Source organism: Pangasianodon hypophthalmus, chromosome 24, assembly GCF_027358585.1.
Source record: "Pangasianodon hypophthalmus isolate fPanHyp1 chromosome 24, fPanHyp1.pri, whole genome shotgun sequence".
NCBI classification, from domain to species: Eukaryota; Metazoa; Chordata; class Actinopteri; order Siluriformes; family Pangasiidae; genus Pangasianodon; species Pangasianodon hypophthalmus.
Genome location: NC_069733.1, coordinates 17,893,510 through 17,904,222, shown reverse-complemented (window position 1 = coordinate 17,904,222; position 10,713 = coordinate 17,893,510). Strand labels below are relative to the sequence as shown.

General features: G+C 44.9%; 1 protein-coding gene across 4 annotated transcripts in view; it reads right to left on the bottom strand.

Annotated features, from left to right (window-relative positions):
* Positions 1 to 568: 568 nt before the first annotated feature.
* kat6a (K(lysine) acetyltransferase 6A) overlaps positions 569 to 10,713 on the bottom strand; it is a 39,217-nt gene continuing 29,072 nt past the window's right edge. For 3 of the 4 annotated variants that reach the window (XM_053228871.1, XM_053228872.1, XM_053228873.1), the window contains exons 11-17: positions 9,638 to 9,799; positions 9,212 to 9,305; positions 8,095 to 8,326; positions 7,485 to 7,686; positions 6,718 to 7,365; positions 6,244 to 6,496; positions 569 to 6,158 (exon numbers count right to left, since the gene is read on the bottom strand). In XM_053228871.1, the coding sequence (XP_053084846.1) occupies positions 2,968 to 6,158; positions 6,244 to 6,496; positions 6,718 to 7,365; positions 7,485 to 7,686; positions 8,095 to 8,326; positions 9,212 to 9,305; positions 9,638 to 9,799 (4,782 nt within the window). In that variant the 3' untranslated portion in view covers positions 569 to 2,967. The remainder of the gene's footprint in view (positions 6,159 to 6,243; positions 6,497 to 6,717; positions 7,366 to 7,484; positions 7,687 to 8,094; positions 8,327 to 9,211; positions 9,306 to 9,637; positions 9,800 to 10,713) is intronic. The other variant, XM_053228874.1, reaches the window with a different exon arrangement.

The following is a 10,713-nucleotide window of genomic DNA, read 5'->3' as shown; positions in this document are numbered from 1 at the left end:
GGGAGGAACACGGGAAACACTACAGACGGTAACCCGAGATCAGGGGACTCGAACCAGGGACTATGTTTATACCCATTTTCACAAAATTGTCACATTGATTAGTGACATTCAGGGGAAAGTAATGTGACTCAGCAGTCACAATGGAAGTAGACCATTTCCTATTCACACAAAGTAAGAGAGGCTTCTCTTGAAGCTCACATACTCAATTGTCCATGTTTCTGTCATAACTTAGCTAGGATTTTTTTTTAAATGGTATTGCAATGGTGGAGATTAGGATGAACCACGAATAAAGATGTTACAGCTGTTAGTATAGATCTAAGCCAAATGTCTACGGTCACTTAAATGAGATTAATCTAAATCTTAACTTAAAAAAAACAAAAAAAAACAAATAAATCTCCAATTAACATAATGCCACAAATGTCTGTATTTTTGGATTACGTTCATGAAATAGCGCCAGGATCAAAGGGTACCGTTTTTTTTTTTTTCCTTTTACGCTTCATTCACTGATGAATTGAACTCTTACGTCATCACAGGATCACAGAAGGAATAGTAACGCAGAAACTAGTAAAACGGCTCAACATAATTTATTTTTGTTTCATGTTAAAATGTACAGAGTTCTTTGAAAGTACTTGCTAAGAAAGAAAAAAAAAATAAGAAACAAATAAATGGAAATACATACAGGGAGGAAATAGAGAGGAGAGAGAAGGAGGTGCTGTCGCTCGCGCTCTCTCTCTCCGTCTACCGCGCTCTCTCTTAGCTTACAACTCACCATGTACAATTACAAAGAATACAAAAAAAGGGAAGCAATATAAACAGACAGAAACATACGGAGCTCATTTTTACATGCCTCTTGAATGGAAGTCGTCCTATACACACATGGAACAAACCGAGTGGGAGGGGGGGAAAAAAAAAAGGGGAAAAAAAAAGAACGGCTAAATGACCTTTAGATATTCGTCGTCTCCTTTTGTTTTAAAATAGCATTAATATACTACACAAAGATAGAAAACTCTAGAGATGAGATGGAATGGAAAGGTTAAAGGCATCTTATTCACTAGAAGTGAGCTGCAGTTTTTTAGTTTTGAATTTCTTAATAATATTACCCCAAGTTGAGCTAAAAAATATGTAGGATTTTTTTTTTCCTGAAACAGAAGTGAAAAATGACAGTACCAATATCCATGTCAATTTTTTTGTTTTATATTATAGAAAAAACATTTTCTCTACAATAAGTTTACTAAAGTCAAAAAGAGTCAGCTTGTGTCATAAAAGAAAGCTGCCCAGTCTGATAAAATTCAGAAAAAAATTAAAACAAAAGAAAAAAAAAATAACAAAAAAACAAAACAAAACAAAAAAATACACACAAATAATATACGAAAACATCAGATCTTTTAAGAATCCTCATATTGACATTGAATACTGGACATACAAAGGAATACAAAGGAGTTTCTCTGCCCCTTGTCCTATACTGGTATCCGTCCCTGTACGACATGCACTTTAACCAAGATGTTAGCACGTGTCTTGGTTTGTGTTTCACGTGCACAAGCACGCCACTGTGAATTACTGTCCACCTCTCCTTCATTGCTAAAGGCTAACAGCACTGTATTCCCAGCTGAAGCTTTGAAGGTCCGTGATTGGTCATGTGTCAGTAGGAGTCACCGTGTATACACAGAGTGCTATTGGTATTAGTGTGGTTTTTAAAAATAATAATAATAATTAAAAAAAAAAAAAAAAAAACTCTTCCACTCCTGTGGTATACTGTGCAGTATGAATTTAAAAAATGAAAAAATAATAATAATAATAAACCTCCCTTGATTAGAGTGCCCTCTAGTGGACTGAGCGGAGTGTATTTTTGTGACCAGAGGGGGGTGCTCGCTCACTCTGCAGTTCGGGAGCCTGTGCTGTGAATCAGGAAGTACCAGAATATTTACATCTAGAAGGTTCACAGGAGCTCTAGTCCCATTCAGGCTACTGGTACTTTCTTGCTACTTATGGACATCTACGTTCAGTCTCTCCGTCCCTCTGACTCTTAATACATGCGGTCCTATACTGAAAACTGGGAAGACACGGATTACTAGATACGTCTCGTGGTGTCTCCTTAGTAGCTCTGTCACACACGCAGAAGTGCCTCCACCTTGACTCTGAAGTGGCTATTGAACCGTGTGTGCGAGTGTTTGTGTATTTGTGTCCGATTGTGTGCATGTGAATGTTTATAAGAGCAAAAATGTGTGAATCACTTTCCCCCCTGTATAGCCACACACACACACACACACACACACACACACACACATTTATATATTTAAACTAAGCATGAGGCTAGACTGAAACACAAGCGTTTTAACGGTCATCCAAAAAAAGAGAACATTTAAAAATAAAAAACATGTGGTGGTAATAATAATAATATAATAATAATAATAATAATAATAATAAGAGCCAAGTTCATCTACAACTGTTTTTTTCAGGTAAGGCTTCCTATGTCAATTCCAAAGACTGTGCATGATCCAGGTTGTGTCCATTAAGAACGTCAGATGCAAGTTTGTTTCTCCATTCTTTTTTTTTTTTTTTTTTTTTTTTTTTATCCTGCAGCTGCTTTGTTTCTTCTTCAACCCTGTGTTAAGCACTAACACCAGGGGAAGGAAAGGAGTGCCCGGTTTTGCATGATGCGGACAGGTTTGTTCACACCTCACATCGTTACCCTGGTCAGCTTGATTACAGCTGCACAGCTTCGGTAGGGCGAAACCGAGTGAAAACTTCTCCACCATAAGGTACGAGTAAAGACATGAAAAGTAAAACCTCTCCAGTTGCGGCACCGTCCTGTTCCACCGTTCCACGCTAACACTGTTTTCCAGGTCTCGGGGAAAGTAGGTGCACTCCGGTAACACCACGGAGAGTATTGCGAGAGTCTGTTTCTGGAAGGGGTTAAATGTCTTTGTCTTTACTCTCTTGTTTGTCTCTGCATATCTACTCCCTTGCTCATCTGCTCATGTAAGGCGACTGTTTGGGGACCCCGGCATAGCTGTGGTGCGAGGGACCAGCATACATCATGTTGCCATGGTGATTGGGCTGCATAGGCTGCTGAGGGTAGGCCTGACCTCCCATCATGCCCATCTGCATTTGCATGGGGTACTGGGCAGGCTGGTTCATGTAGTTGCTGTGGTACCCGCTGTTCATCATGGGCTGAGGCATGCGGTAGCCGGCTGACATGGCTGCGTTCAGTGGGTTCATGTTCATGGAGTTGTAAGCGGCCGGAGTGGGCATGAGGTTGGTCATCATGCCCCTTTGCACCGCCAGGGTTCGAGGGGAACCTTGCATTGAGCTTCGGCCGTAGATCTGTTGCTGGTGTGGGGAACCGGCCGGGATTTGGGAAGCCTTGGAGCGAATAGAAATGTGGCCTTTCACAGTGGCCATTTGACCCTGAAGGCGCTGGGTGTGGGGTGGAGGAGGTAGGCCAATGTTGGCTCCTGGCATGTTGCACTGGATTAAGGGAGTGCCAAGGTTCATGGAGCTAGAGCTGAGATTGGGAGGTGGAGTCATGGTGGCCTGAGCCTGAGGCAGAGGAGGATGTGGGGAGGAAGCAAGCTGCGCCAAGCTGGGATTGGGTAAGGTGGCGCTTGTGGCATAAGACGTGACAGCAGCCGAGTGTGAGTAAGACATGGCATGAGGGTCCATGATTGTGTTGGTAAGCTGCTGGAGTTTGGCCAAGCTGAAGGTGGCTGACGGTTGAGCATAGCCACCTGCACCAAAGTCCTGGCCCATTCGGTCATAAATGCTTCGACCACTTCCACCACTTCCTGCACTCTCGGGAATCTCCATGATCATGGGTGTAGAAGCAAAGCTATTTCCCATGCTGCACTGGGAAAGTGCCTGCTGCTGAGGAGGAGGGGGTGGGGGAGCTGAAGGTGCAGGCTGGGGCTGAGGGTTTGGCTGTTGCTGCTGCTGCTGAGGAACCTTCTTTTGCTGCTGCTGCTGTTGCTGTTGCTGGCTCGCACTTGGAGGTCTTTCAATTACACAGCTTTGGGGGGACTTGATGCCACAGCTTGGGGTGTTAGCTGAGGGTGGAGGAGGTGGAGGTGGAGGCTGAGGGACAGTACTACCACCATTAGAGCCAGGACCACCATTTGGACCAGGACCAGCCTGCTGAATCAAGCTGCAGCTGCCCATAGCAAGTTGAGAGACCACAGAAGCACTGGAAGACGACATGCCAGGAGTGGACACAAAGGAACAGCTATTGCCTTGTGAGGAAGAGGAGGATGGAGTGGACGATGAAGATGCAGACGAGACAGCTGCTACCGTAACAGACATGCTGCTTCCACTGCCATTGTTCCCACCACCGCCACCACCTCCTCCCATAGTGGAGTCATAACTACTGGGGTTGTCATAGTTCTCTGTGGTACTCTCGATGCTGCCCAAGTCACTAAAACCGCTGTCCACCACCTGTTGAGAATGGTCAGACACAGATGGCACGTCCATCATGGGTGACGTCTCCATGTTCTGCAATGATGGTGCAGAAAGCGAGCTAGGGTGCTCTGGAGTTATTTGGGTGTAGCCTCCCCCATTTCCACCTGCTGGACCAGACACACCTGGTCCAGTTTCAAGAGGTCCTGGAGTCATTCCAGGGCTGTTGACCGAGCGTACAGACTGACTGGCTAAAGGGGGCATGGGAGGGTTGGGCATGGGGCTACTATGTTGGGAGGCACCACAGTCCTCCACCATGGCGAGAGATTCCTCCTCTCCCTCCCCATGGCTATAGTTCTGCAGGGTTCGACAGGCAGCTAGCGTCTCCTCACAGTCCTGGTAAGCACCATGTGGCTCAGCTTCCTCATCCTGGGCCTCTCCTTGTGTGAGGGACTGGACAGCCTGGACTGTCTCAAGGTCCAGCTCGCTGCTGTGGTGGTGGTCATGCGGATGATGGCTCAACTCATCCTTGAACTCAGAGTTTGCATGAGGGTGTTCTGTCTCCATCAGCAGGTCAGATTTGCTATCCATTGACTGCATGTGTGGCGGATCAGAAGGAATTGCAATGGAAGTCACGGTCTCCACAGCAGCAGCTGCAGCTGCAGATTCCTCCTGCTCCCGTCGCCGCCTTTCATCCTGGGAGTCAACCGAGCGGGTCTTTACCTCTTGGACCTCGTCTTCCTCATCCTCATCTTCCACCTCTTCCTGCTTGTGGATGTACTCCCGTGACCCACTCTCCTGCATGTCTAAAAAACCTTCCCCACTCTGCGGTTCTTCTTTAACAGGTGGTGATCGAGGAGGAGATGACTGTTCCTCCTCCTCATCTTCTAGCTCTTCGTCATCATCCTCAGAATCCTGGTTTTTTCTCCTCTTGTCAGCATCACTTTTCTCCTCCAGTCGACCATCTCCTTCGTCATCTGCATCATGATCATCGCTTCGCCGGCTTCCTGAGCCTGGCACAGCCCCTGTTCTCCTGTTGCCCGAATTGTTATGATCCTCATCCTCTCTTTCCTCATCCTCCTCTTGGTCTGCCATGTCACCATCTCTGTTTTGAGGGACTCGGGAGCCAGGAGCCTGGGATAAGGTGCAAGAAGGTGAAAGGCTTGGCTTCTCTTCAGACCATGTTTGATCCTCCTCATCCTCCTCCTCCTCCTCTGGCTCAGAAATGGGTGCAGGTTTGGAAACAGGGGGCTCAAGATTTGGTTTTTTCGGTGGCCGGCCTCGTCTCCTGGGCTTAGGCTGTTCTCTCATTTGTTGAGGGAACATGCCTTCCTCATCAGAGTCCTTTCTCTTTTCGCAGTCGAGGTCAGATGGTCTCCTCTTGAAGGTTCGGTCCTCTGGCTTTTCTAACTGTAATTGAGACAACTGGCTTCTGTCCAGCTCTTCTCGGGCACCCTCATCCTGGGTCTGTTGGGGGTAATAATTCCGACGCTTCCTGCCAGGTTTGCTCTGGACGCTTTGTCTCGGAGGTTCCTCTGAGGACTGGGCTGTCAAACTAGTGTCAGCAACCTGGTTGGCGGCCCCACTTCCTGGCTTTCTCCCGGGGCCCTTTTTCCAGTGCTGTGGTTTACGGCTCTTTCCCTTAGGCCAGCCTTTCTTCTTCTTTAAGGGGACCTCTGGTGTCACAGTAGAGGGCTCCACTCTTTCTAATGCCTCCGTCTCCTCTGGCCTTCTCAGGCCACTGACTGGTTTCAGCACAGGAGTGTGATCTGGGTGAGAGGAAAAATACACGATTAATTACAGACACACAGTGAAGAAAAGAACAAAACGGGGAGAACCCCAGTTATTACTAACCATCATCGTCAGACTCGGAGAGATTGGTAGGGCGAATCATTTTAAGCGCAGAGTCTAAGTGTTTGCGAGCAGGTGGGTAACAGCGGAGACTATGGCCAAATGGCGTCTCCTCCTCTAACCGGGGCATGGGTCTCTCAGAGTCCGAGTCTACAAATGGCTCATCAAGAACTTCTGTGGTCTCCGAAATGGTTTCTGTCACCACACTGCTGTGCGGGTGACTACGCTGACGTATGCGCCTTTTCCGTGGGGGCTTCTGGGAAAAAGAGGGTGGAATTTATTCAAAATGTGATCCACATATTTACCGCACATTAAACACCAGAACAAATGATAAATTTCCTGCATGCATTCCATTGCTTTCCCAGACCATTTCACTTACAGCTTCCACAATCTGTGATTACTGGAATAGCTTCAATTGATCACAAAAAGCACAAATGATGCAAATGAAAAATGTTCTCGTATCTGATTTTCACCCACCTTGCTTTTGAGCCCTAATGTTGGCTTGGTAAGGACAGGAGGGGAGCGGGCACCCATCTCTTCATTGTAGTCATCCTCCTCCTCACTGGTTTCACTCGAGCAAGAACGAGGGACCGGAGACTCGCTCAGCCTAGGTGCTGTGGTTAACGAGGGCACATCATCTCCTGACTCCTCGCTCAGCCTGCGCTTGGGGACTCCCCTTTTCCGTGCAGGGCGCCCTCTGTTGCGTGGGGGAGGAAGTGCAGAGTGCCTTGAAGCCCCGATCAACCGCTCAGTGCAGTTTGGTTCCTTCTCAGAAGTGAAGAGAGGAGATGGAGACATGGATACAGGTGTCATTTTGTTTGGAGATTGATATTCTTCGTCATCGTCCTCTTTGGGCCTGGTTTTCCGCGGTCGTCCTGGACCGGGACGAGGTTGATCCTTGACTTTGCCCCACGGCCAGTTTTTAGGAGGCCGTCCACGACCTCGGCGCTCCCCATTGGCTTGAAGAGGTGTGGCTTCAGGGCTCGGGAGACTGTTGCGTATAGGGGATGAGGGTGGAGAGCTTTGATTCTTGGGGAATGTTGGGAAGCACTTTTTTTCTTCATTGTCCTCCTTGTCTACTCTTGCATTCCATGGCAGTGGTGAACTTTTGCGATTCGATTTCAGCTGCAGCACAAAAAACAAAGTAGTTTTTTAAGTCAGCTTAAAAAGAATACACTTTACATAGAAATAAATGATAAGTGATCACATGAATATTTGAATAACTGGCTATAGACATTACTCACATCTTTGTTGTTTTCCTTCTCTCCATCCTCTTCTTCATCTTCGTCGTCATCATCATCCCCATCCTCGTCAGACACCACTGGGTTGGCAACAATGACGGGTGTCCACCGTAGGCAGTCTGGGTCGACTTCCAGGAGCCGAGGTCGGGCATGGAGACGGGCCATGTGACTCGATACCAGCTTTTCCCTGCGAACCAGAACCAGCCTGGACAGACAAAATGAGGGGAGGGAGTTAGAGTAGCCACATATTTCAAAATGTCCTTTCCCCAAGTCCATCTTTTGCCCATGTACCCAATGTACCCTACTAATTAACGTGTTATAGCAGCAAGTTGTATTTTTCTATATTTTCTTCTACTCTACCTCAGACATGTCCTAAAAGTATTAAGAAAATGTGTCTGGTTTTAGCTTCTTGCTACATGGATTAATCTTATTTGCTCTCTGGACCAACAACAGATGCGTAGCACTATTTATTAATTACAATGTTAAAATGCAGATAAAATTTAACAGTGTTACTTCACAGTTTTTTCTTCCACCAGGGAAGCTGATAAGCATTAATGCAGCTTGAAAATGTGTGTTTTCTCTCTTTCTCTCTCTCTCTCTCTCTCTCTCTCACCGGTCCCCTTTGTGTTCCAGCATGTTTAGATTCTGCAGCGTGGCTGTGATGTCCTGAGGGCAGATGCCGGTGATCTTGCTGAGGCGGCGGATGGTGAGCTTTCGGTCTCGCACCTCGTGTAGGCACTCGAGCACGACGCTCCGCCAGTAAGCCATGTAGGAGAGGCGGCCCAGATCAGACAGAGGCTTCTCTGGAGAACCGGGCTGGCCTTCCCGCTTAGACAACAGGTAACCTACACACACACACACACACACACACACACACACACACGTTATTCTCAAGGAGAGGATTGGAGTTATTCATGAGGGGAAAACAGGAAGGAGGAAAGAAAATTAAGAGAGAAATGAATGACAATTGGAAGAAGGTTATATTGAAATGAAGAGAGAGAAAGGAGGGAGGAAGGAAGAAAGAAAGGATTTGAGGATGACTGGATGGATAGATGGATGGATGAAATTGGATGGATGGATGGATGAATGGACAGATGTGAGGACAATGGGAAAGAAGTCTGGAAAGAGAGACAGATGGATGGATGGATAGGTGTGAGGATCATGGAAAAGACTGGATGGGATGGAAGACTGGATAGATCGATGGAAAGGAAGATTAGATGGATAGATTTTATGACAATGGGGAGGATGAATGGATGGATTGATGGATGTGAAGATGATGGGAACCAAAGACTGAATGGATGGCTGTGAGGATGATGGGAACGACTGGATAGATGGACGGATGGACAGATGAAAAGAGGTGAGAGATGAGAGATGGATGGCTGTGAGGATGACAGGAAGGAAAATTGGATGGATGGATGGATGGATAGATATGAAGGTGATGGGAAGGAAGACTGATTGGATGGACAGACTGATGTGAGAACCATGAGAAGAAAGACTGGAGAAATGGATAGATGGATATTAGGATGATGGGAATGAAGATTGGATGGATGGATAGGAAGTCAGGGTGGGCAGATGGTTGGATGAATCGATAGATGGATGAAATGAAATGAACATGTGACTTGCTAACCAAATAACTATCATACAGCTCCACATTTACAAACACAAACTAAACAGCAAACTTCCTCCACTGCTACATGTTCACAGGTTCAGTAAAACAACATGAGACGTACTGAAGTCGATGAGGAAGCGTCCGTAGCCCTTGCGCTGGTACTGTGGAAGAATCATGATGCAGGACACGTTGTACTTTTGCTGGCAATGTTTCTCCTGCGAAGAAGCAAAATGGACAGGCGGGTTAATAACAAATAAGACTCGACTACACTTACCTGAATGACAAATCACACTTTCCTTTAATTACGTAATCTAAGCTCCAATGAGCTCACATCTTCGTTTGAGAGCACTTCAGACGTTCTTCTCTTTCACTTGAAGCTATATTGTATAATTTATGAATTAAAATGGATACTTTTATATGTATATATGTAAAATTAAGTTACTACTGAATTAAGCAATCTCTGCTAATTTATATGGCCAAGTAGCATCAACATTTTTAAGAATTTTCAAACGGAAAATCAATCCTCCAGCAGATGTCTTGAGCTCACCTTGGAGAAGTATCCGACCAGATGACACCCTTTGGAGTCGTTCTGCGTGAGCACGTAAAAAAGGAACGGTTCCACGTCATAGTACAGAGTCTTGTGGTCCAGAAAGAGCTTGGCGAGCAGACAGAGGTTCTGACAGTATATTGTGCTGACGTTTCCATCAACCTGAACAAAAGATTATAACAATAGATTATTAAAAATTACTTGCGATTTTGTGCAACTCGGTATCCTTCCCTCTCTAGAATTTCCCTCCTCTTTGCATTTTTCTCTTTTTGTATGTAGTTTTATTCTCTCCTATGTATTTGTTCTGGTTCTGCTGATGTACACATGCACACGTGCATCACCTCTTTTCTCTTTAATCTACATTTTTATTGCACTTTTTCCTTCTGCTTTTCTTTTTCCTTTTTTTCCCCAGAAACCAATCTGCGTTTGCATGAACGAAAAACACCACCAGGACCACTTATCCACTGATCAGCTATCAAACAGTTTACATCTATTTCTTCATTTTAACACAAGTTTCAGGGGACTCTGTCAATCCCTCTGGTGCTGAAAAAAAAAAAAACTGTCCAAGACAAAGACTATTTCACTGTAAAAAAGTGTTAAAAATAAAAATATATATACACATATTGATAACTTTACTTGATTTTTTGAAAATTATGTCTCACTCCAACTCTAAAAATAAATTTGCAAATGTATCAGGATGTTAGTAGTGGATATAAATGTTCTACAAATGAGAAAACATATTGATGTTTTTTATAGAACTATCAAGTCATTAAAACGTAAATGACTGTATGCTAAAAATCAATTTATTAATCAATTCCAGCTGCTTAAACTTCACCCTTTACCACATGTTAAATACTTGAAAAAAGTATTTATTTATTTATTAGTTATTTGGGTTCTAGGGTTTTTGATTTTTTTTTTATTTAGTATTTATCATATGGCTCTATTGAATATCTGGCTGTTTTGTTATCAATAACCTCAAAGAAATTAAACATAGTGATATATATATCAGAAGACTGACAGTAGCGCAGGTTTATATTAATGCGCTCGTTCTAATATGTTATCGTTACTATAGTAAC